At 42.4% G+C, this 26,674-nt stretch overlaps 2 protein-coding genes across 3 annotated transcripts in view; both read left to right on the top strand.

The window, feature by feature from the left end:
- The first annotated feature begins 11,866 nt into the window (after positions 1-11,866).
- On the top strand, positions 11,867-19,581 carry NANP (N-acetylneuraminic acid phosphatase). The gene is made up of 2 exons (XM_059037606.2): positions 11,867-11,992; positions 18,285-19,581. The coding sequence occupies exons 1-2, from the start codon at positions 11,903-11,905 to the stop codon at positions 18,939-18,941; spliced, it is 747 nt and encodes a 248-aa protein (XP_058893589.1). The 5' UTR covers positions 11,867-11,902; the 3' UTR covers positions 18,942-19,581.
- The window catches only part of NINL (ninein like), a 136,426-nt gene continuing 121,663 nt past the window's right edge, over positions 11,912-26,674 (top strand). Inside the window, exon 1 of one of the 2 annotated variants that reach the window (XM_067013839.1) lies at positions 11,912-11,992. The gene's annotated coding sequence lies outside the window, so the exon portion shown is untranslated. Of the gene's footprint in view, positions 11,993-25,498; positions 25,584-26,674 lie in introns of those variants that run through there. The other variant, XM_067013838.1, reaches the window with a different exon arrangement.

The following is a 26,674-nucleotide window of genomic DNA, read 5'->3' as shown; positions in this document are numbered from 1 at the left end:
ACGAGTAAGAGGCTACAAATGGTTCAAAAGAGAATTCCAAGAATCATATATGTATAGGCAGTGAGGAATACTTAAAGCAAATTTCCAAATGAATGCAAAATTGATCTACCTATTCGTCAATAACCAAGTACATTCTACAGAACATAATTCATTTGCATGTGTATGGCCAAGAATAATTTGCTTTTTTATCAGTTTTCTATAAATTACAGCATTATGAACTAGTTCAAAGTCAGTGAAAGGCAGAGAAAATTCAGAGGCAATCCCTGGAAGGACACTCTAGAAGCTCCCCACCCCCCATTTCAAAGTCTTTCCCAATTTTCTCAAGCAATATTCAATAAATAGTTGTTCAATGAATGGCTAGTGAACTAGAAACAAAGGTAAAACATATTTCAAGAAGAATAGTGTGATCAACTGTGGCAGGTGCTGCTGTGAGCATGATGAGACTTGAGAATTGACCACTGCCTTTGGTAACTTGGAGGTTTTAGTAGGATTCTGGGGTTCAAAGTCCAATTAGAGTGGGTTCAAGGACAAACAGAAGCTGAGGAAGTGGAGAGAATTAGGCCACTCTTTGGGAGTAGTTTTACTATAAAAGCGAGCAGAGAAATAGGGAAAAGTGAGGTCAAGAGAAGATGTTTGTTTGCGCTTTTTTGTTGTCGTTATTGGGTTTTTTTTTTTTTTTTTGCCACACCAAGCATCACGTGGGATCTTAGTTCCCCACCAGGGATTGAACCCGCATCTCCTGCATTGGAAGCACGGAGTGTTAACCTCTGGACCACCAGGGAAGTCCAGAAGATGTTTTAAAGGATGAAAGATAATGCAGCATTGGCATGCTAAAGGTAACTCAGCAAAGAAGGAACAAAAGAGGGCATAATTGGAAGAGGGAAGTTCAGGAGTATTTATTCATTGCAAGGGGGAAGGAGACCAGTATGCAAGTTGAGAATTGCCTGAGATTGAAGAATAGACAGTTCATCTGTTAAGTATCAGGATGGTAACTGGAAGTTTGTTTTCCTTGTCTCTGAAATAAAATAGGAAATTCCTTGGCCGTCTAGTGGTTGGGACTCCACAATTTTGCTGCCGAGGGCCTGGGTTTGATCCCTGGTCAGGGAACTAAGACCCCTTAAGTTGCTTGGGGCCGCCAAAAAAAAAAAATGAAATAAAACAAATGCAAATGCTAAGTCTGAAGACCATTTAACAAGAGCCACCAGACACACCTCAAAGGAACATAAGAGGTGGCTAAACCAGCTTGATGTGATAGTGGCCATCCCACCCCTACCGGGCAACTGTGCTATACAATCTGGCAGCTACCAGCCACATGCAGCTACTTAAATGTAAATTAATTAAAATTAAATACAATTTAAAATTTCAGCTCCTCAGTTGCACTAACTATATTGCGTGTACTCAATGGCCACATGGAGTTAGCGCTATTGCATTGGACAGCACAGATGTAGAATTATTTCCAGCATCCTGTAAAGTTCTATTGGACAGCATTGGTCTACAAGAATTGGTGGAGGAAAAATAGCTAGAGTAGGGGGTTCTCAGCCTACATGGAGAATGCTGTTACATTCCCCCACTCTGTTGCCTCATTGATTCCCCCCCACCCCCATTATTTGTTTGGACATGCTTCAAATCTGCTGCTCTTCCCTGGGCCGATCTGAGCAGGAAAAAGGAACTGGAGAGAGATGGCGGGTGATGAAAGGACAAGGAGGAAGCAGCCAGACAGTGATGGAGAGGCTTTCTCTTCCAACTGTTGCAGGAAGGGGGACCCCTTCCAGGGCCCGAGGGTGGGCTCTTGTTTAACACTCGGAGATGAATTGTCCAAGGAGACACATATGCTGACAAAGCAAGAGACTTTATTGGGAAGGGGCACCCAGGCAGAAAGCAGGAGGGTAACGGAACCCAGGAGGACTGCTCTGCCACATGGCTCGCAGTCTCGGGTTTTATGGTGATGGGATTAGTTTCCAGGTTGTCTCTGGCCAATCATTCTGACTCAGGCTCCTTCCTGGTGGCTCATGCATGCTCAGCCAAGATGGATTCCAGCCAGAAGGATTCTGGGAGGTTGGGAGGACATATGGACTGGCATCTCCTGTCCTTTTGACCTTTCCCAAATTCTTCCAGTTGATGGTATCTTGTTAGTTCCGCATTCCTTACCAGGACCTCCTGCTTAAGATAACTCATGCAAATGGCTACTATTGGGCCTGGCCAGGGTGGGCGGTTTCAGTCAGTGTTTCCCCTAATGAATAGGGTTACCTGAGCCACACAAATAAGTACAAACTGGGAACTAACATTCAAGGGCTAGTAAAAAAAAAAATAGTGATTTTGCTCTGAGTTTAACTTGTAAACTCAGAAATAAGGTCTTTCCTGAATGCCTTATACAAGCCTTTGAAGGCATGATAAACTCTTGAGTTATAGAACATAGAACTCGTTGTGGTCTTAAAAAAATGCACAGGGCTTCCCTGGTGGCGCAGTGGTTGAGAGTCCGCCTGCCGATGCAGGGGACGCGGGTTCGTGCCCCGGTCCGGGAGGATCCCACATACCGCGGAGCGGCTGGGCCCTTGAGCCATGGCTGCTGAGCCCGTGCATACGGAGCCTGTGCTCCGCGGCGGGAGAGGCCACAACAGTGACAGGCCCGCGTACCGCAAAAAAAAAAAAAAAAAAAAAAGGAAAAAAAAAAGCACAATGTGAGAGTTGTGAGTTAAGTTTTATTTGGGGCAAAATGAGGACTATAGCCCGGGAGACAGTATCTCAGATAGCTCTGAGAAACTGCTCCAAACAGGTGGGGGAAAGGTCAGTATATATGTGATTTTGGTGAAGGGGAAGTACATGCAATCAAGCACATATTTTTTGCCAAAGGTTTCGGCTAGTCACAAGGAGCAGTCATCACCATGAAAGATTTTAGTGCTTTTCTACATATGAGGACATATAAGAATTGGGCTCATAAAATCAGCTCCTTAAAGTATCTAACTATCTGAAGACCTGTTCTGCCAGTTTTTCCCAGAGCACAGAGTGCCTTATTTCTGCTCTCCACCCTGAACTCCTTTCAGGGGGTGTCGAAAGTCATCAGCTGCAGCAGCATATGATTTAATCCTTGTAGAAGTAGGTGGCAAGTGCCAATTTGTAGTTGACATCGTAAACTTCAGTTTAGTTAGAAATCTTCTCACTGATATAATATATAGTTGGACAAATCAATCTTTTAGTATCCTTTTGGTGACAGACCTGTTCTTTGGGTAACTAAAAGCAACTGTCTTTCTCTTGCAAATATCTACAAACCATAAATGTAAATACAGGCCTGAGGACCTGAGACTGAGCCTCATTAGCTCAGTCAGGCAAGACCTGAAACCAAGAGAATGACAAAGTGGTAGTTTTAAAATTCAAACCGCTGGGAATGCTACCTCAGCCAAACTTTACAAATAGTTAAAGCCTTGGTCATCTGAGCAAGCAACTTTAATGTATTCCAACTGTTCTTTGTAAACTAGTAAGTTCATATTGTAATACCTGATTCATAACTTTCTTTTTTTTTTAAGTGAAGCCATGAGATATCTAGTTTTGTCTGTTTATATGTCTGTGTGCACATTATACATACGAGATATCTCTATCTCTGGAAGTTACTATCAAAATTGAATTTATAAAGAGCTCCCTTTAATCTAAAAGAAAGCGCTTACAAATTAAAGAAACCAGCCAAAATGACTTTCAGGTTCATGTGAACTGGGAAATATTCAATATTAATTTGATACCTGGTATTAAAGTTTGTTGATCTATTTATTATAGACATGTCTTTAGAGTCATTAAGTATAATACTTTATTGTACCTAGGTTTAACAGATGTCAAATAAGACCTTATTATATCTGTTGCAAGGAAAATAACTTGACATGATGAGACTTTATATGTAAATGAGACAAGAGCTTTTGGGTAAACTCTTTAAAAGTATATCTTAGAAATGTCTACTTAAGATGATCTTTACAGATATTTGGTAACTTAAAGTTCTAGAGTTGTGCTAATTTAAGTGATGGAGGTTTATTGAATAGCTATATAATTTCCAAAAAAAATAAGATACTGAGACATCAATTACTAAATAGAGAAACTAAAGGTATTTAGGGCTATTAATTGAAAATGTTTGGTGCCACCTTGAGATGTCCTCTATAAGAAAATGAATGTATTTAGAAATTACCACTGGTATTTATGTTCACCAATCTACAGAATGCGAATGTAAAAGAAAGTTCATAATAGCTTACTTCCTAGTTTTCACTAGAAGTTAAGGTTTTTAAGAGTTGAGGATTCTAATTTAAACATGTAATTAAAGCTAATAGGAAGCATTTCAGTATACAGTACGAAAGTAGAATGTGTGTTTTCAGTAAAGAAGGTATGATGAATGGAATTACATTTTATTGAGGAAAAAATTTTATACATGGTCAGGATTAACTAAATTTAGATTGAAGTTAATTAAGTAAATGGATTTTGTTAAGTAAGGTAGTACATGACTGGAATTTGAACAAAGTTTCTTAGAGTGCTCCCTTTTTTTTTTTTTAAATTTATTTATTTATTTATTTTTGGCTGTGTTGGGTCTTTGTTTCTGTGCAAGGGCTTTCTGTAGTTGCGGCGAGAAGGGGCCACTCTTCATCGCGGTGCGCAGGCCTCTCACTGTCGCGGCCTCTCTTGTTGCAGAGCACAGGCTCCAGACGCACAGGCTCTGTAGTTGTGGCTCACGGGCCCAGTTGCCCCGTGGCATGTGGGATTTTCTCAGACCAGGTCTCGAACCCGTGTCCCCTTCATTGGCAGGCAGATTCTCAACCGCTGTGCCACCAGGGAAGCCCGAGAGCGCTCCTTTTTGATAACAGATTGTGTGAGTTTCTGTGCCCTTAAGTAATCTATTTGTGAGTTTGGTTAAATGAATAAGTATTGTTTCATAGAGACCTATGATCCTGTTGTGTTTTAAAAACCTTTTTGATACTTTTTAACAAACTTCCCCATTATCAAAATCGAACTAAAGCTCTTTTAGCCTCCAGCTGACTCTGGGATGCTTCAAACGAACATCCCTGAGACATCTCAGAGAGGAATGTTAAACTAAGTTTATTTGGTATGTTTAATTACTTCAGAAACATTGTCAAGTGACTGGAGGTGAACCTCAGGTTATAGTTTATGGATAAATGTTATTAATACAGATATTCCAAATTTTATATGGAATCCGTAACATCTGATATGTCCTGATATAATGTTATCAGTCATAATTCTAGTTATTATCCAAAAATGTTATATGTCACAGAAATATCCAAGTTTCCTGCTAATTGCACTGTACTCAAATCTTTACCATGCTATTTTAACTTTTATAGACAATCATTATTTTACACTGATGCTTTTACAAAATGAAGATTTTCAAGAAGACTCATAAAGAGAACTTTTTAAACAAATATAAGTTTCTGATAGCTTTAGATAATACCACTGAACTGGGTAACAAATGACAAAACTCTAATGGAAAACCTGATTACTTCATCCAGATCAACAGGAATTAATTACATGAGACTGAATGAACTGATGAGTATGATTTATAACTTTATGACTTTTTGAAAATACACTAGCTAAAGCTTTGTTTTCCAGAAAAACCTTTTCTCTTATGCTATGACCTACAACAAATTGATAAAGTATACCTTTGTAACAAAGAGGAACCATTTATCTTTTTCTCTCCACCTGATCCTTCCAGAATTTGGTTTCTCCAGCTGGCTCTCCTGTGGATTTGGTGGTTTGGTGCAACTGGATTACAACTAGTTACACTAATGATTGTTTTAATTTGTTCTTTGTTTCCAAATTGTTTATGATTTGTCTTCCTGCTTCACTATGACTTTGTAATGTTACTACCTACATTACTTATATCCTATTTTATAAGATTGTTGTTTTTTATAGTACTCAATGTGGCCTCCAACAAAACTGATGATGGCTAAACATCTTGAGAAAATAGATCATATTTATGACACTTATAGAATAATTGTAATAGTGTGATTTTAGATATGGGAAGAAGCAATAAGGGAAAACATTTCCTGGATCATAATAGACAAGTAAGACAGAGGATCCAGAGAATCTTTAATTATCAACAGGGCCTAATCCGGAAATTAGCTCCTGGAGTAGCATATCAACAGGAATTTTCGCCTGATCTAGGATGAGCCTCCCAGCGCCATGGGACAAAATTTGGTCATGAAATGTTTCCCAAATATTGGTTGAATTCCTGACCAAGAGGAGGATCTGAGAAATGGAATATTTCCTGCCATATCAGTCACAGACATCAGAGATTGCAGCCCTCCAACGTTAGCCAGTGAGCCCTGAGGAAACTCAGGAAGGAAAGAATACCTGCCATGTAGCAGCCATCAGACTCATCACTCCCTATGGTGAGCCCTGAGGAAACTCAGGATGTGAAAACACAGGATACCCAGATAGCTGAGGTGCACATCAAAGGAATGATTTCAGTGAGCCCAGATTCTTGCATCTTCCTATACATAGAAAAGCACTAAATTCCTTAACTTGGGATATTGGTTTTTCTTTAATTAACAATAATCTTTTTTATTTTTAGAAATTTTATTTTTTAAAAATTTTATTTATTTATTTGGTTGTGCCAGGTCTTAGTTGCAGCAGGCAGGCTCCTTAGTTGTGGCTCACCGGCTCCTTGTGGCATGCGAACTCTTAGTTGCAGCATGCATGAGGGAGCACAGTCTTAACCACTGTGCAACCAGGGAAGTCCCAACAATAATATTTGACATTTGGACTATCTGCCTTTTGTTGCAAATTTCTGTATAACCTGGCTCCCCCCACCTCACCTCCTCAGAGCAGTTCTCTCAGGTTACTTGAGATGCTGCTTCCTGAGCTTGAAGTCCCAAAAATTCCTGCCGAATAAAACATAACTCTCAACTTTTATGTTGTGAGTATTTTTTAAGTCGACAGGTGTCAGGCTGGAAACACCTTCCCAACAGGTGGAAGGGGGAACTGCTCTCAAGCTCCCAGGCTGGGAGGCAAGTTGCAAAAGTTCAAAGATTAGGCTGGGCAGAAACTCTGGGCCAACTGGTTATGAGCATGGCCTTTACCGTGAGACTTCAGACCTAGGCTCCGTCACTTTGAGAAACGTATTTAAACTGTTCCCTCACCTGAAAAAGATGGGTAAAAAAATAACCACTTAATAGGATCCTTGTGAGGATTGAATGAGGAAATCTTGTACGACACTGGGAACCATCTATGGTGTATATTAAATGCTCAATAAGTGTTAAATATTACTAATAGTAAAAACTCATTATTCCAAAGGCACAAAGAGGACAAACTTTCTGCTCAGAGTCAGTATCATGTCAGGATAAGCTGTGTTCTGATCCCTACACCCTGGGTCTATTCTTAGGAAGCTGCCCACAGTTCTTTTCTTCTCTGAAAGGACTAATACCTTTTTTTTTTTTAAACAAGAGGAGGCCATTCCCCAGGCTTGGGAATTTCCAGGGACATTCTCAGGATCACACCCTTTTTTAGCCTCTAGCTCTACTTCCTCCAATGCCTTGCCCACCCAAGAGAGGACTCTCTGCAAGGGAAAGGGAGGACAGCCCAGCCTCTGGTGGGTACTCCTAACCTGTTGCCTTCCTGCAGTGCCTTCTCTGCTCAAAACAATGGTAGGTGTCCTTTGCTCATGTCTGACATCTTGTGACCTGCACTGTCCCTTCTGGAGCTCAGAGCCTCAGCTGGTTCTCAGTCAACTAGGTCTCTTCACAAGGAATATTCCCCAGATCTTATGCCCTCATTCAGGACATTTCCAACATTGTCCCAGCACTCCTTCTCTCAGCACTTTATTCAGGCTGATGCACTCCTGAGGTCTTGTGGAAAATGATTCAGTTAGAATTTACAGAGCAACTGTCCTGTCCCAGGTAATCATTGCCGTATTTTACCCTCTCAACCAACCCGCAAGTTACGATGAGAGTCTACATTTTGCAGAGGAAAAAATGTGTTAATGAATTAGAATAATTTTTTTAATACATTTATTTTTGGCTGTGTTGGGTTTTCGTTGCTGTGCGCAGGCTTTCTCTAGTTGCGGTGAGCAGGGGCTACCCTTCATTGCGGTGCGCGGGCTTCTCATTTCATTGGCTTCTCTTGTTGCAGAGCACAGGGCTTTAGGCACGTGGGCTTCAGTACTTGTGGCACACAGGCTCAGTAGTTGTGGCACACAGGCTTAGTTGCTCCGCAGCACGTGGGATCTTCCCAGACCAGGGATCTAACCCACGTCCCCAGCATTGGCAGGCGGATTCTTAACCATTGTGCCACCAGGGAATTCCTAGAATAATTTTTATTTTATGTAACATATATGGGATCAGATGGACCAGGTTGTACAGCAAGCTGTTTTTGGTTTTTGTTTTGTTTTAATAATATTGAGGTATAATTTAGACATTTAACTTTTAAAAAATAAATTTATTTATTTTGTTTATTTCATTTTGGCTGTGTTGGGTCTTCATTGCTGTGTGCAGGCTTTCTCTAGTTGTGGAGGCTACTCTTCCTTGCGTTGCGCAGGTTTCTTATTGCGGTGTCTTCTCTTGTTGTGGAGCACAGGCTCTAGATGCGCGGGCTTAGTAGTTGTGGCTCACGGCCTCTACAGCGCAGGCTCAGTAGTTGTGGTGTACGGGCTTAGTTGCTCCGCAGCACGTGGGATCTTCCCAGACCAGGGCTGGAACCCATGTCCCCTGCATTGGCAGGCAGATTCTTAACCACTGCACCACCAGGGAGGCCCTAGACATTTAACTTTTGCTTATGCTATATGTAACAATGACACCATACTGTAGTTTGGATTTGCATTTCTTAAAATACAAGTATGATTAACCATCTCTCAAATGTTTATTGGCTTTATTTATTTTTCTATTCTCTGGCCAAGCTAATTCTCAAGGCATCAGGGGAGATAGCATTTTATGAGTCATCGGTATATGATATATAGATAGTATTCAAAGTCATGCAAGTGAATGAGAGTCTCCAAGGCAGTGAGTGTAGTTAGGCAGCCCTGGAGTCATTGAACCACAGAAAGTCAGTGAGATGAGGGGGAACCAGCAAAGGAGACTGTGAAGAGTAGTCAGGAGCAGAAAAGAAAATTTGAAAGCCAAGTGGAGAAAAGGACTAGCTATGTGAAATGTTGCTGATTAAGAGAAGGAAGATGGGGCCAGAAATGCTATTGGATTTAGCAAGCTGAAGGTCACTGGTGACTTGGCAAGAGTAGTTTCAATAAAGTATTGTGAGTGAGAGGGGTGGATCCAACAACAGATGGGAAAATTTTGATGTAAAAGAGAGGAGGAAAGAATTGCTGAAAAGATGTCCTTAAGTAGGGGCAGGAATCTAGTAAACAGCTGAAAGGGCTAGCCACAGAAGGCAGCAGAGGTGGCTCATTTAAGGTTATCAGTCAGCGTAGGTGGGTATAGTTGATGACAGAAGGATAGATGTAGTGGGAGCCTGTGAGATTCTCTTCTGGTTGTTTCTACCTTGCCCCTCAACTGAGCAATGCCCCATTCTGAGAAAACCTTTAAAGTTTAAACCACAGGGCAAGCCTCTCTTTTGAGGTCATGGAGTTGTAATGAACTTGTACAGGAGAGGTGGGTGGGAAGGGTTTGGGAAAGATTTTCCCTAGGGTAGGACAAGATAGGATCAATGTTGGGTAGCAGCAGTTGCACAGCAATGGTGCCAAGCTGCAGGATGCAGGAGAGACAAGTGTCACAGTTTAGTTTTCACTTTGTGCTCCTTGATCAAGTCTCACAGTTACCAATCTTTTATTTAGACCTTGCTTCTTGGAAGTACGAAAACATCTAGGTAGTAGTGTTAAATCTGTCAAGCTGACCAGTTAAGTAATGTACTAATAACCTGAGGCTCATTTATAATGAGGAGCCTGTACATTTCACCACCTTAAAAGCATACAGGAAAATTCACTGGTTCACAAACATCAACTGCAACAACCTAAAGCCTGGAGACATTTAATTAGAAGGAACTAAAGTTGTCAGTGTACTGTACCTGGCCATCACCTCCCTTCAAGCAGCCAAGTTGGACAGGTCATGGAATGCCATTAGAGTACTTGTCACAAAACGAAACCTGTCAAACACCCAACCCATTAAGTCAAGAGGATTGATTATACATGCAGACTGCTGCACCTTCTCTGACTTTGGATTTGTGCCTAAGTCAATAAACTATATGCACATCAGAAAAAGGATATGGACTTCCCTGGCGGTCCAGTGATTAAGACTCCATGCTCCCAATGCAGGGCGCACAGGTTCAATCCCTGGTCAGGGAAGTAAGATGCCACATGCCTCACAGTGCGGTCAAAAAAAAAAAAAAAAAGACAAAACAAAACAAACAAAAAACGGCTGCAATCCTATAGACTTCATGTGCCCATATGCAGTTTTATGCTAAATTTATTCTTACAATTCAGGCAATTTAAAAAAGTAACTCTAATTAATGCACTCATAATTTCGGCCGATTGCTAATCTAAATGACCAAAATTGATAGACTAGCCTTGCACATCAACAGTCATGTTTTTGAGGAATGGGTATTCATTTATTTTCCACAGTAGCAAAGAGACGTCACCTGCGATCCTGCTCCAAAACATGGAAACTGTAGTCTGCCACTGCAGAAGAAAAACCTGTTAACAAAAAGACAACTGATCTGATGGTACTGAACATCAGCAGCCCAACTGTTAATCATGTATCTCAGGGGTGGGCAGATTTTTTTCTACGAAGTGCCAGATAGTAAATATTTTAGGCTTTGCAGGCCATATGGTCTTACTTGTAACTATGCAACTCTGCTATTGTATGGCAAAAGCAGCAAAAGACAATACATAAATACTATTTATGTACACTAAAATTTGAATTTCATATAATTTTCACGTGTCATGAATACACTTCTTTTGATTATTTTCTCAATTATTTTAAAAAATGTTAACAAACACCCTGCTCATAGATCCAACAAAATCTGTTAGCAGGACAGATTTGGCCGGTGGCCCTGTTCTACCTGATAGACAATTTCTGGTCACTGATGATGACCACATGTCCAAATTTCGGTAAGGTTACCCAACAGAGCCAATTTAGACAGAAGATTAGAGATTAGTTCCACGATCCTTATTCTGCTAACAGCAGAAAGCAAACAAACAACTGTTACTGACCTTCTGCAGGTTTAACAGACTCTCTAGGTACCTCAGACTCTGGCTATACCTGAAAATCATCCAGGTAAAAAAGACACCCAGCGACCGGAAAATGCAAGGCTTCAGGAAAAGCCATCAAATCAAGGTGGACGAAACATCGGGCAGACACTACGGAGCCCTCGGTCTTCAGGCAGAGCCGTCAAACAACGGCTCCAAAATCCAGGTTACACCTTTCCAACACGTCCCCCAGCTCTGAGCCGGCTCCTGCCATCCAGCGGGGCCGCAGCCTCGTAACCACACACACACCCCCGACCCGGCCACGCTCGGAAGCCGCCGGCGCTGCGCGAGCCAGGACACCCGGTCCGACCGGGAAAGCCCCTTGTTCCGTCTCCTCCCGGTCGCTACAAGGCGCAGAAAACCTCCCGCGGACAGTCACGACGCCCTCCTCACGCAAGGAGGGCAAAGTGAGAAAAGAGATAAGCACAGAGAGGAAGCAAGAAGGAAACCGCGATTCCGACCACCCTCTACACGTCAGCGACTCAGACAACCCCACGAATCGTGACGAAGGCAAACCCCTGGACCTCCCCAGCACTACGATTCCGGAGTCTCGCGGGACGTCGCTGTTCCGCGGCACTCAGGTATGGGGATATCTCGCGGGAGTTTCCCGCCGGTGCGCAAGGGTCGGGCGGCCTCGCGGCTCCGCCCCGGTATTTCCCATCCGACGGCCCGTTTTGCGCAGGCGCGCGGGGCGGCTGCGAGTTGGCGCGTCGCGCAGGCGGCGGCGGCGGCATGGGGCTGAGCCGGGTGCGGGCAGTGTTCTTCGACTTGGACAACACGCTCATCGACACGGCCGGGGCGAGTCGGAAGGGCATGTTGGAGGTAACGTTCCGGCTACCGCTTCCCTCAGGCGAGCCCGGCGCCCCGCCCCGCGCGCTCTCTCGCTCCCTTGGGCCCCCGGCCCACTGCCCTGTCGGCTCCCTCCGCGCCGGCGCCCCTGGTCCCGGAGGCCCCTCGTGCCGGCCCGGGGCGGCGGCCTCGCTCAGAGAGCGGGGAGGTTGCGACCTCAGGGTGCTCCCAGCGCTCGGGCTCCCGGAAGGATGTCGCCAAACTGCCACGAGGGCAGAGTCGCCTCCGCACAGAAAGGCGGCCGCGCGCCAGGCGCCTGGCTTTCTGCCGGGACAGGTTTGGGCCTGCCGGGACGAGCGGGCACCCGGCTCTCCGGGACTGACCGCGGGAGGATGGTCTCCCACCGCGTGCTCATGGTCTCCCACCGCGTGCTCTTCGTTGGACCTTTGAGCCTGGACTTTATCGACTCGAGGGAGTTTTCTCCGCAGGTGTTCCTGCCGTGGGTGTGACCCTCAGTAGGTTTACTTTCACGAGGCTTTGCTCCGCCGCATCCTCCCCTTTCTGTACCTACTGATGCTCTTTCAGACTTTTCCCGTGCTGTGCAAGACCCGAAGCCACCCCTGCTTTCTTTCGTCTGCATTCAGCTTTAAAGAGAAAACTAAGGATTACCATATCTGAAAAACCCACTTTCAGAAGCTAATCCTTCCAGACCTGAGTGCCCCGTCCTCCTCATTCTTCATTAGTTAGGTTGTGTCTCCTTGGATCTTCAGCCTCTTCATCCTCTTTCTTGGTGCATTACACTCCTGCTGCGTTTTCGGATCTGTCCAATACTCTATTTGTTTGATAAAGATGTCTTTACACTCTCTTGTGATACTCCATAAGCAATATAATCAATGTTTAATCATATATAGTCAGCTTGCACATTTCTTGGGTTTGAATCTTGGCTCCACAATTTTCTCTGAGATCTCGGGCAAATAATTCAACTCAGTGCCTCAGTTTCTCATCTGTATTACATTATAACACTAGGGCCAACTTTAAGACTGTTTTGGGGAATTAATTGAGATAATGTGATAACAATTTAACAGAATGATTCTCCAAAATATGCATTGGAAAAATGTTAACGATTATTTTATACAATTATTGCAAAAAGGGTAGCAAACCTGTCAATTTTTGAGCTTAAAAAAAAGCACATGTGAATAATTCATGCAGAATCTTTTAAAATGCCCAGTACTTTAACAAGTACTCTTCCCTTGGACCCTTCTTTCTCCACAAGATATTACCTCTCTTGAAGCCATGTTTTTCAAGAAAAATCTATACCATTATCTCCGTGTTTCTACTTCCTACGTATTCCCAAAACCACTGTAGTGTGTGTTTTTTTTTTTGTTTTTGCCACTGGAATGAAATAAACTCACCATCTATAGGCACCTCCCAAATTGCCAGAACCCTGGACATTTTAAGTCTGTCTTAATGACTTTACCGAAGTATTATACACTGTTGACTGTCCCTTCCATTTTCATGCCTTTGATCTTGACCTCAGGGGCACCATCCCCTGCTATATTGTCTCCAGTGTTTCCAGCTGCAAACTGTACATATTTACCTGTGTGTTTTTGGCAGGCCAAGTCCAGTGTGTTGTCAGTAAGTTCTTGTTTTATTCCAATCCTTACTATAGGCCAAGAGTTTAGGCTTTAAAATTAGACAGTTGAGTTTGAATCACAGCTCTCCCAATACCTAGATGAAAGCACCCAAACAAGTTAGTTAACTGCTCTAAGCCTCAAATCTTTAAATAGTGATATTTGAATAGTGAAATTAGTTCTCAAAAACCCTATCAGCTAGGTTTAATGTAATGCATTGGAAGTACACACAGTCCAGTGTTCCAGAATTATACCACTACCGTCCACTCTTGTCACCAAGTCTGTCCTCTCCTGCACATCCCCTCTGCCCTTGTCTTAGTTAAAGCTGGACTTGTCTCTCACCTAGACTGTTACTATGGTCTTGATGCCAGGCTTACCATGTCCAGTTCATCCTCCACATTCAAACTCACATGCCCACAGCTAAATAGTGAGCTTCTTAAGAGGGAACAAACTGTCTTATTCATCACCCTGTGTTTGACACAGGGTGAATGTTGAATGGATGGATAAAAGTCCAGTTCTCCAGACTTGGTTCTCTTACCATTTGCTTAATAAATATCCTATGAAATGTGCAGAATTAACTATACGAGGATCTAGGGTCGCTTTATCACATAAGAATACAACACCCATAAATGTTAGCCTATTCAAAGTAACATGCCAGCTTTCTGAATCACTCTGAATGATTTATGAAAGGAGGAAGGGGGAAAGGTCCAGCCACTGCCTTGGGCTTGAGGAAAAGGAGTCATATACTGACTATATATCAGCTTTAATTTTTTTTCTTTTTTCAGCCTCTTTTAAAAAAATATATACAATTTTTAAAGGTTACTTTCCATTTACAGTTATTACGCAATATTGGCTATCAGCTTTCACTTATTTTGGGAAAGCTGTTTCCACCCTCTTTCAGTGTCACTACTTAAGAGGAAGCCTTCTCCAGAAAATTGGGGTTTCTCAGAGAACAAAGCAAAAAAGATTTGTGCATTTTTGAGTTTGCTTTCTAATGGGTATGACAGTGAACGTAATAAATGGGCTTTTATTTATAAGTGTGTCAGAAAAAGTGGAGGGGAGAAAGAATTGCATTTTTAAAATAGGTTGGTCAGATTAGGCCACATAGAGTAGATGATGTTTGAACTAAGACTTGAACTAAAAATAACAGGAGCGGGCTTCCCTGGTGGCGCAGTGGTTGAGAATCCGCCTGCCGATGCAGGGGTCACGGGTTCGTGCCCTGGTCCGGGAAGATCCCACATGCCGCGGAGCAACTAAGCCCGTGAGCCATGGCCGCTAGGCCTGCGCGTCCGGAGCCTGTGCTCCGCAACGGGAGAGGCCACAGCAGTGAGAGGCCCGCATACCACAAAAAAATAAATAAATAAATAAATAAAAAATAAAAATAACAGGAGGGCTGCTTGAATTGTTAGTCTGTATGCAGCCATCATGTTTTGTGAGCATGTATTTTTTAAAATAGTTTTATTTAAAATTCAGCCATTTAATATCTTTATCATATGTGTTATATGGTTCCCACACTGGCCCTTAAAAAGTCTTTTAAAATCACAGCTAAACACTAGTACTAATGGTGTTTAAGTCTCGGTCCAGAAAGTAGGAAGTAGAGCAGTTTCCTTTTTGTATGTGTTGAGCTAGAGCCTTAAATAGAGTTTTGAAGTAGATGGAATTTGAGTTTATAATTGTGTCTAGAAATTGATCTCCCCTCTTACTATCTTAGCTCTCCCTTCTTCAGGCCTGTGTGTGCCTAGTGGGCTCATTCTACTCAGAATCCTTTTCAGGCCTGACTTACCCTTACACAAAATGTCATCACACCTCTAAATTAGAGATCTTTTCCCTCCATCCCCAATTAAATTTAGACTCCCATTCTCTCAGTGCAGGTGTTAGGAAAGTTTGCACCAGTAATGTGGACTAATTCACCTTAGGTATTATTTCTGTTTGAACTAATATTAATATGTGAATGACTGATAAACATCTTTCCCAAAGCTGTTAATATTATTAAAATGCCACTTGTCATTCCAAATGAATATGTAATTAGTTTCTGTGTGACAAAATGGCAAAGTTAATTCAGGGTGTAATGGGAAGCAGTTTTGAAACTTGGGAGCAATATACCTCTACAAGAATCTCCCCTTTAAGGTGAGCTAATCTGCTTTTTCAGATCCCAAGAAAGTGCTTAACAAACTGCCATGTGCAGTTTATAGGAAACTGGATCTTTATTGGGAGCTTTCATTTGCAAACTGTGATCCAGTTCCTATTGAATCGCAAGTACTGTGGAGTCCTAGAGGCCTCTCCTTTAATTGTGTAGCAGTAGCGTTGCTAAAACTGTATAGTGACCTTCAATCATAGCTCAGGAGTAATTCAGTTGACATTGCTAGAAAAGATGGTGACATAACTATGGAGATTGAAAAGGCTTGATTTGTTCATTGAAATTTAACTATAAAGCAAGAAATTTCAAAGTTTTCCTTTCACCTAAAATTCTTAGGGCTGGTTTATTTTTCTCCGACTAGTAAGACTTTTTTAAACTATTACGTTTTGTGATTAACACAAATAGCCTGAAAAATATTTCCTTTATCTTTGGTGTAGTTTTTATACTCTGGAGGAAGAATGTGTCTCTTCAGCTCATTCCCCTTTTCAGTAGGTGAATTGAGTGTCTGGTGTGAGTAGCAGATCATTTATTCCCTGTAGAGTTTAGGGTAACACAATTTAACTTGACAATGACTGCTTCACTTCAACAACAGAAAATCTTTAGCCCCAGCTGTGTGCATTGCCCTCATCCTCAAAGATCCAAAATTGCCTTGGCATGATCAACTTTCCCAGATGTCCCTGGGGACAGGCGGCTTCAAGTGCAAGCAGTTCACTTGGAAGGTGACACTAGGAAGCACTGTAGGGGGTGGTGGAGTCAGACAGGGAAGGGAAGGAATCTAATACAGGCTGTGGTCATGAGCAGGGAACTGTGTGAACGGTTGGGGACTCTGGGAGACACATGTAGACATACTTTACTTGTCCCTACCAAGGGGCAGCCCACCAATATCTGCTTCTTATTGGTTGAGACCTGCTCCTTGGGCTATACACTGGCTCCAGCCTATGTGCATGGGTGCCCCTATGGCAAGATAAAGCTCCCAGGCAGAGAAGCCCAAGCACTTGCAGTATGAAGCGTTTGGCATGTATGGGCTAAGGTGTGCCAAGGGAATTTCGGTAGCTACAGCCTACCCAGCCTCATTTCTAGCACTCACCCTCACTTGCCTTCCGTCATGGCTGAACTCAGCTTCTTGCCTTTCCCAGTTCACAGAATTCCAAGTACTGTGTCTTCGTGCTGTTCATTCTGTCTAGAATGATTTGATCCTCCTCCCATCCCCACCTTTGGGCTTGGTAACGCCTTGGTTTAATAAAGTTCCTTCCTCTGCCCTCCTTACCCAACAACCCTGGGGTTGCTCCTTACATTTTATTTCCAGTTTTTTGTGTGACTGTCAAGGCACTCAACCCAGCATTTGTGGTGGTTATTTTCCCCACCAGATAAGTTCGTGAGGACAAAGGGTCCAGTCTCCAGTGCCGAATACATAGTATAAAGGCAAGCATGTGGCCTGTGGAGTTAGGCAAGTATGGGCTTAAATCTCAGCTGGAGCAAGTTATTTATCAGTTCTGTACTTCCATTCCCTCATCTCAGAAAGGTTAATTCCCTTGTAGAGTTGTAGGAAAGATTAGAAATAATATATGTGAGTACTGGGCATAATGCTTTGCCACATTAGCGTCTTGGTAAGTGTTAGAAGATAGGCCAAAGGGATAAGAACCTAATCTAATAAAAAGTCAAGATAAAGAGCTGTGGGAACATAAGAAGGATTATGATAAGGGATTCAGAACCAGTGTGACAAAGAGGGAGACTCAGAACTACTTGAAGTTTTTTATCTGGAATCCTAAGTTTGGAAGAAGCACCGTCATTAAACTGCTGAGGTCACAGAACATGCCTGATCCCATTAGAGCTACATATACTTGTTTTTAAAATTACAGAATTAGGTCCCCTTTAGGACCTAATTTAGGCCTTCAGAATGTAAAATGGATATAGATGAGGAAAGATTAGGTGAACTAGCATTATTTCTGGGAAGAGTTTAAATATCAGTTGTTAGAAATTTTATGTTTTACTAAGTATAAGCACAGTCTTATATCATGTCTTCATGACCAGAATGAAAGGTGGTAGACTTAAACTGACAAATGAGGGGGTTTTATTAGATATATATATATATATATATATAAAGAATCTTCTTAGAAAAAATTGGTAAAAAAATATGAATGAGTTGTCTAGAAAGGTTGGGAAATCTTTACTCTTGTGTTCTTTAAAAATAAGACCAGGGCTTCCCTGGTGGCGCAGTGGTTGAGAGTTCGCCTGCCAATGCAGGGGACATGGGTTCGTGCCCCCGTCGGGGAAGATCCCACATGCCGCGGAGCGGCTAGGGCTGTGAGCCATGGCCACTGGGCTTGCACGTCCGGAGCCTGTGCTCTGCAATGGGAGAGGCCACAGCAGTGAGAGGCTCGTGTACCGCCAAAAAAGTAAAAAATAAGACCAATTCCCAACAGAAATGGTGTGGTAATAGAGCTTCCTTAAGACAGAGGAGTGGAGTTAGAATCTGTCTGTGCTCTGGGTTTATAAGCTCACAGGATGAGTATTAAAGACATGAAGTATGTTGATGGAGTTATTTTCCTTTATTTAGGTGATAAAGCTCTTACAATCAAAATACCATTACAAAGAAGAGGCTGAAATCATCTGTAACAAAGTTCAAGTTAAACTCAGCAAGGAATGTTTTCACCCTTCTAAAAGCTGCATTACTGACCTCAGGACTTCACACTGGGAAGAAGCAATCCAGGAAACAAAAGGCGGTGCGGCCAATAGGAAATTAGCTGAAGAATGTTATTTCCTGTGGAAATCTACACGTTTACAGCATATGACACTAGCAGAAGATGTCAAAGCCATGCTCACTGAACTTCGAAAGGAGGTCCGCCTACTTTTATTAACAAATGGAGAACAACAGACCCAGAGGGAGAAGATCAAGGCTTGTGCCTGTCAGTCCTATTTTGATGCTATTGTTGTAGGTGGAGAGCAGAAAGAGGAGAAACCAGCACCTTCCATATTTTATTACTCCTGTGATCTCCTTGGAGTACAGCCTGGGGACTGTGTGATGGTTGGTGACACACTAGAAACAGATATACAAGGAGGCCTCAATGCAGGACTGAAGGCAACAGTCTGGATAAATAAAAATGGAATGGTGCCATTGAAGTCATCCCCCAGGCCGCATTATGTAGTTTCTTCTGTGCTAGAGTTACCTGCTCTCTTACAAAGTATAGACTGCAAAGTCAGTGTGTCTGCTTAAAGCACAGAAAAGGGTATGCTTACGAATTTTAGGGTCAAATTACAGGGTTTGAACTAAGAAAAGTTAAGGCATTCTATATACTATGACCCAGTTCTAAGGATAATTATACTTGTCATGTAATGGCCAACCAACCATTGCCTGGTATTTATATCTGAAAATCCAGAGTACATTATTACAAGTTATTTTTAGTAGTGTAACCCAGAAAACTTGAGGAAGTATATTTGTTAATCTGTGGCTTGAGATTTTTTTAAAAAATTATTTTGTTAATCTCTTAGCATCTTGGATCTATGAAGATACCAAGGAGGATAACTTATACATGGATGCACAAATACAGATTTTATGTTTTGGCTTAAAAATAGGTATTTTTTAAAAAATAGATATTCTAAAACATATATACTAGAGATTTATTAGAGCAGTTGGATCTGGTTAATATAAGTACCAACTCACTTGCAAATCAAGGCATTTCACAGTGAAATTATTTTCATATTTTCTTTCAAAAACATGCACCATATTTTTGCCTACTTTGAACGTATACTTCTCTTATGAATCTAATTTTTCTGCATTACCTTTGGGTGGTATTTTCCTATGGTGTGGTTTTCCTATGGTGTGTACATGACCAATAAATTCTTCCAGTAAAAAAGCTGTTAAAATCAGCATATGGTGCTCCTTTTCCATTACATTTTCACATTGTTCCAGGGTGAGCTTATAGGTTCCTGTTAGTCTTTACCTCTTTTTTGTTTTGTTTTGTTTTGTGGTACGCGGGCCTCTCACTGCTGTGGCCTCTCCCATTGCAGAGCACAGGCTCCGGACGCGCAGGCTCAGCGGCCATGGCTCATGGGCCCAGCCGCTACGCAGCATGTGGGATCTTCCCGGACCGGGGCATGAACCCATGTCCCCTGCATCGGCAGGCGGACTCTCAACCACTGCGCCATCAGGGAAGCCCAGTCTTTACCTCTTATGGAGTACTTTTACTAGCTTTTCCCAGGTACGCAGTGAGGTTGAGGGACCGGTCTGTCTTGCTGTGGATGAGTGCAAGCCACATGGCCCCAGAAGTCACTTTCCTGGGAGTTGCCTTGGTGTGGCCTAATCATGCTGCCCCCATCTGTTGTCTGCTGACTGGATAGTTTCACCCATATGATGAAAACTAATAGAAAATTAGGTTTTGCTATGAACCATTTCCATAGTGCCATTTTAATACTTGACTGGCTCTTTTTGGTGTTACCATCTGCCTTAAGTGTCCTGTTTTTCAAATTTTGGGAACTATGTCATTGTTTCACAAATTTCTATATCCATTTCAGAGTTTGCTTTGAGCTTAGTAATTAAAACTCCACAGGGAGGCATCTTGCAACTAGAAAAATTTCTCAAGACCATTAGGCTAGAAAGTCTCATGATTTCACCAGCCAAACTTAGAGTAAAATGGTTAATTAAGGAAAAAAGAAGTAATGATTAGGGTTGTTTTTTGGTAGGGTGTTTTCTTTTAACTTTTGTATAGGAAACTACTAGTGTAAGATGTTCCGTAGTTGGGGTATATTTAGCTAGGACTCCTTCAAGTATTCTACGAAGAACAGGATTCTCTGCCCTTGTGCATGTGCCTGTTGCGCTTCTCACTCAGTTTTTAAAAATGTGATTGTGCCCTTGACTGTTCGCTCTGAAGCTGAATGTTTGTGGATAGCTCTTCCAGGAACGGTGTTAACAGACCTCACTTATATTGTAGCTATTTGAAAATTGTTAAGTTGGAGGATGTTGACAGGAAAATAGTTGTGTGCATGATTTCTCCAGTGGGCTGAGTGTGATGCTGAGAGCTTGTCCTTTCAGCTCACCCACAGGATGGGTCTAGACATGGCACGTTCACTGTGCTCACTGAGAAAGCTCATTGCTCCCAGATCATGGCAGCAGATCTCCTAGGATGTTATGTCAGCAGTTCGTCAGCAAAAGTGATCTGGCGGGGAATGAAATAATTGACTTTTTTGTAATGTAATATTACATTCCATTTGCACTTTTCCTTAGGGAAGAACTTTGTGGTTTTCTGCCTTCTGAGTGGAGTGTTATAGAAGATATTAAGAAATCTTGGAATAGACCTATTTTATTAATAATGTTTTTGTTTTAGAATAATATTTTGTTTTTCATAGTTTCCCATACTCCTAGAAAGCCGTAAATTCTCAGTTGTCTAGAGGCTCTCCCAAACACTCATTACAGAGGAAGGCCTAGAATAGACACGAGTGGACGCTGCCCCTGGAACACTGACACAGTGATGGATATTTCTGGTTCCATACACATGTCCACCCACTGGTGCATGAACATCTTAGATATGGTGGTGCCCAGGACCCAGCAAGTGTGAATATGTAGGAAAGACAGTTTTCTTAGTTACAGAGGTACTTGGTTTAGCACTTTCAGATTTCTTTGCAACCCACAATAGGAAACATTTTCTGTCACAACCCATTAAACACATTTATAGTGAACATTTAGTTAATATCAGTGTGTGTATATTAAATACATATCTAACAAAACTACTTCCTTGCTATGTATGATGCTCAGGTTTTTTTCATTCCATCATTTTTTAAATTAGGGAATATATTTTTTTCATTTTTGAACAAGTACTTGTGGTATTTGTACAAGTATTTGTGGTATACAAGTCAAAGAATGAAAATGTGAATAGCAAAAAGTCCGTCTCATCTCTTTTCCAGCAACCCGCCTCCCCTAAAGGCCTCTGCTGTCAGCAGTTTCCTGTGTATCTGCATATATAGGTAGGTATGAGTATATAGAATTCCTCTGATTCAGGCAGGTTTTTATTCCTGTTTTTCAGTTTTAAGAGGCAATGATCTTGCTAAGAAACTGATTTAAAAAGTCATGAAGCTTCTGTGAATCGTTCATGTTAGGAGCATACATCTTTGATCTCAGCCATCCACTGTTGATAAAGGTAATGGTTCCATTGGCTTTCACTGGGCCAGTTGTTCATTTTGAGGTCAGTACAGCTGTGAAGCCCTTGCTTCTGCTTCAGTCTGATTGCCCTCTTCTGATAGATATCACCATCCTGGAGATTCCCTTTGCCTCTTAGGTTGGATGTCCTGTGCTCTGTGTATTCCCTTTTTTGATTTGTTCCCCCTTTGGTGGCATGCATCCTTGAGTAGTTTCCCTATAAATGTGAGAGAGAAAAATATTCAGATCTTAAGTGTCTGAAAATGCCTTTATTCTCTTCTCCCATAATTGATAGTTTAACAGCATGTAGTTGGATATCATTCAGAATTTCAAAGGCATTGCTCTGTGGTCTGGCAGCCACTTTAAGTGACAATTTTCTTTTTCTCTTGAACCTCTTAGAACTTTGGTTTTTCCCCTGTGGTCCATGATGATGTATCTTGTTATGCTTTCATTCTCTACTCTTGGCACTCTTGAACCTTTCCAAACAAAACCTTATATTCTTAGTCCTGGAAAAATGTAATTACTTAATTGATAATTGCTTTGCCACTGTGTTTCCCGCTTCCTTTTTCTGGAACTCCTACTATTTGGATGTTGGACCTCCTCTACTGACCTTCCACTTTCTTTTCTTTTCTCTCCTATTTTTCCATCTCTTATTTTGTTCTATAATGCTTTTTGAAAGGTTTCTTCAACTTTACCTTTCAATCCTATTGAATTTTATTTCCTGCCTGGCATCATGTATTTCAATATCCAAGTTTCTTCGATTTTCTAAATGTTCCTTCCCTTTTAAAAAAAAATTTTTAGTGGAGTATAGTTGATTTACATAAATGTTCCTTCTTAATGGTCTTTTTTTTTTTTTTTTTTTTTGGCTGTGTTGGGTCTTTGTTGAGCAGGGGATTTCTCTAGTTGTGGTGAGCAGGGGCTACTCTTTGTTGCAGTGCACAGGCTTCTCACTGCAGCAGCTTCTTGTTGCGGAGCATGGGCTCTAGGCATGAGGGCTTCAGTAGTTGCAGCACGTGGGCTCAGTAGCTGCGGCATGCGGGCCCTGATTAACATTCATTTTTGTTTTGAGTGGAATATTACCTCTCAAAAATTTTTTTTAAGTTTTTGAAGAATCCACAGAATCCACTGTATCTTCCATGTTGCTCTGATCTGTTTATTTGGGTCTATTTGTTCACCTTAGAGGCTTTCCTTAAATGCCTAGTGAACCATATTTATCACAAGAGAAAGGATGGAAATGCTGATTGGAAGCTCTGCACGAGTGGCTGGGTCTTGTAAACTCAGAGGTTCCTTTTTTATAGGGTATCTGGGTAGGCAGTTATATGAAGAACTCCTGGGGTCAGTGTCTGAAGGTCTTTCCTCTTAGTCTAGCTCCCTAGCAAAGAATCTCTGACTCCTGACTGAGGGTAGAGGTCTGATGTCAGCACCTGGGAGCTGAGTGGGAAGGAGGTGTGTGGTGGGGGGAGAAGCATATGGTCACTTAATCCCCATTCATGGTTGTACCTGAGCCCAGTTGTGTGTGCTCTCTCCCGGTCTAGAGACCCTCTGTTTTACTCTTTCCATAGAAGCATTGTGACTTCTGTTGAATGAGGACTTCAGGTTGGAGGGGGCAGGGGTCTAGGGATCTATTTGTATTTGCATGTTTTCTTTCTTTTTCTTTTTGCCATGCTGTGCGGCTTTCGGGATCTTAGTTCTCCAACCAGGGATCAAACCCGGGGCCCTGGCAGTGAGAGCACCGAGTCCTAACTGCTGGACCGCCAGGGAATTCCCTCCATTTGTATTTGGAGCACCTTTTACCCCATCCTCCTTAACTTAGCTCCCTCTTCTCCTTCATGACTGAGGTATCTGGTGGTATCAGTGCCTAAATCTTTGGAGGAGTCACTGTGCACCTCATGATTTATCAGCGTTTAGAAAAGCTGGTCTAGACTCAGCTTTCTTGAATCTACTAACTCCTTTGCCACTTGTCCACATGCTTTCTGGCTTCCACAGTTTTGTCAGTGCCTGTTTTCCTGGTGTGTGTGTTTAAATTCCTTTATGATAGTTTCCATTGGGTTTGGGGTAGAAGCAATATTAGATGGGTACTTCCTTCTTTTGCCTTTATTGTGGAAGCCGTTCTTTTCTAGTCTGTGTTCAATGTAGGTCAAGTGCCTGTGCCTCATAGTCACTGCCCACAGCTTGAGAAAGGCTGTTTATTTGAAGTGGAGCTTAACAGCATGCCCACAGCTTTTTAAAAAAATTATATATGTAGCTTATTTCGTAAGATCTTTTCCCCAACTTCCTTATTCTCTGTATTCTTGTATACAGCATTCCTTCTCTGACTTTCATCATGATGGTGGGTCTCCTTATGTTCTATGTTTCTGAATTTTCAACATTGCTTATACATAGATATTTATTTTGATTGGCAACTCTGTTCCTATGATCACTTCTAAGATGCAAACTCAAATTTCTTTATAATAAAATCCTTCTGAGTGCAGTACATTCAATTTATACTTTTACAATGAAGTTTAACAGTATAGGGGATTCTTTGGCGGTCCAGTGGTTAGGACTTGGTGCTTTCACCGCTGGGGCCTGGGTTCAGTCCCTGGTCAGGGAACAAAGATCCTGCAAGCCTCGCAATGTGGCCCCAAAAAAATACAGAAAAGTCACATGGCCTTGGTGGATCAAAGCATATTTTTTTTAACCAGTCTTCACATATGTGACATCAACAATACAGTTATTTCCATGGATTTCTTGGAAGATGTCTTTTTTTTTTTTTTTCCTGGGCATCAGCCTGACCTATGGAAAAGATCCTCAACCCAAGCTTTTTTTAAGTGACATGATAAATGACTTAATTTACTGAAATGGGAATGAAGAACGACTGCATTATGGATACAGAGTTTCTTTCTGGGGTGATGAAAATTTTCTAGAAGTAGATAGTGGTGATGGTTTCACAGCATTGTGAATGTACTAATGCCCCTGAATTGTACAATTTTAAATGATTTAAAAGTTAAATTTTATGACGGTTTATTTGTTGGTTTATATCACCCATATTATACTTGCTGAGTTCCTAATAATTAGAGATGTGTGTTTAATCTTTTTGTACATCTCCCAAGTTTGAAATCTGTGCTTGAAAACATAATAAAGTAAATAACAGTTGGCAAAATATACTTTGAAAATCACACATATGGTGCTTCACTGAGTGTCCAGCAGATGTCATTGAAATAAGATATTTACAGTGCTCCTCTGAAAACAGCACTGTTGTTACATTTAACTGCTTGGAATGAGCAAAGTTTGTGGAAATTCAGTGGGTTGACTCCTCCCTTAAAGAATGATAAACAACATGGAGCCAAAGTAAGAACAGTCGGTACACTGGGTACACACCGCAGCTGGTGAGACAGCCCGTCTAACCACAGCATGAGAGGGGGGCCACATCCAGTCCCCCTCCCCCAGCTCTGCCAGATTCCCTGCTTGCCCAGTGTTAACTCCCCAGTCAAGTGTCGGATAGTGTGGCAGATGAAAGAAAATGCAGGCGCCACGTTTGAAACACCAGGTAGTGAAACATAAAAACTAAACTTAATAGGAAACATGCGTGTAACCAGCATGCTGAGCAAGGACACTGGGATGTAATCAAAATTAAACTTCCCTGTCACCTATTGTTCCTTTAGCCTTGACTCAGGGGCGAAACTTTCTCCCTGCCAGTGGGCAAAGACCAGATGGAAACTCGGACGTGAAGAGTGTCCAGCCTAACAGGTTAGTCCACACTGCCATGTTTGGTCAAGAGCAGGCTGGGGCCTGCGGGGTGGTGGAGGAGGATGGTGTGCAGACAGGGGCGGCTATCACTTAGCTGGAGCCCGCTACTGTCCTGAGTTGGCTCTGAGGCCCTCAGGCCCAACAGATACTCTCTCGTGACTACCTTGTGGGCACTGCCAGGGCCTCTGGAGGCCCCCGCTGGGCTCCTCCAGTTGCTACTCCTGGGCCCCTTCTCCAGCGGGCTGCCCCCCGGCCCTGGTTATCTGGCAGGCCTTTTCACCACTGACTCACCAGTGGGATCCCCTTCCTCTGCCAGGCAGCCCTCCTGGGATGAGAAGGACTCTACATGGGTCCAGGTCAGCCTCTTTCCCATGTCCTAGCCCCACCATTAATGAGAGTGGAGTTATACTCCCACCCACATCCCTCCACTGTGCTGACTACCCTGCTAGGACCCTTGAACTTGCATGCTTCCTGCCACAGGTACATGTCAACCTGTCTCTCTGAGTTTTATCATTGGATCCCACTCTTTAAGTTTGAGGCCAAGGAGACAGTACCTCTGCCACTCCCTAAGGTGATGGGATGGGCTGCAGTAGCTCTCTCCAAAGAAACCCCATACATTCCCTTCCACCTCCATCTCTACTTTCTCAACTCTTATGTTTGTGAAATGGGTGAGGGAGCTCAAAAGTCAGGAAACAAGTTCTTGACTAATTACCTTGAAAACTCTTCAGGGAGTCTCACACTCACTTTGTTGTCTAATATTTACTGACTTAGATCACAGTTTCAATTTTAATATCCTGGTACATAAGGAAGGAGTATAGTGCAAAATAGATGAACACTTCCTTTGTTTTTTATAATTTTGGCTGAGCAGCTTGCGGGATCTTGGTTCCCTGACCAGGGATTGACTCCGAGCCCTCAGCAGTGAAAGTGCAGCATCCTAACCATCAGGGAGTTCCCAGATGAGCACTTCCTAACAGAATATCAAATGAGGGAGCTACTGTGCGGTGGCTTCACTGAGGATGTGAGCTGGGTATTGAAGGATGTAAAATATGTGGCCGTGCTGCGCAGCAGGTGAGATCTTAGTTCCCTGACCA

This window comes from Kogia breviceps, chromosome 14, assembly GCF_026419965.1.
Source record: "Kogia breviceps isolate mKogBre1 chromosome 14, mKogBre1 haplotype 1, whole genome shotgun sequence".
Classification (NCBI taxonomy): domain Eukaryota; kingdom Metazoa; phylum Chordata; class Mammalia; order Artiodactyla; family Physeteridae; genus Kogia; species Kogia breviceps.
Note: the sequence above shows the minus strand (reverse complement) of the source record. Positions and strands in the feature narration are given on the sequence as shown.

What these genes read in the sequence shown, in the direction of transcription:
- NANP (XM_059037606.2), top strand. Translation starts at nt 11,903, where the DNA reads ATGGGGCTGAGCCGGGTGCGGGCAGTGTTCTTCGACTTGGACAACACG. An exon ending in GTCGGAAGGGCATGTTGGAG is followed by an intron (nt 11,993 to 18,284) that starts GTAACGTTCCGG and finishes TCCTTTATTTAG; the next exon opens with GTGATAAAGCTCTTACAATC.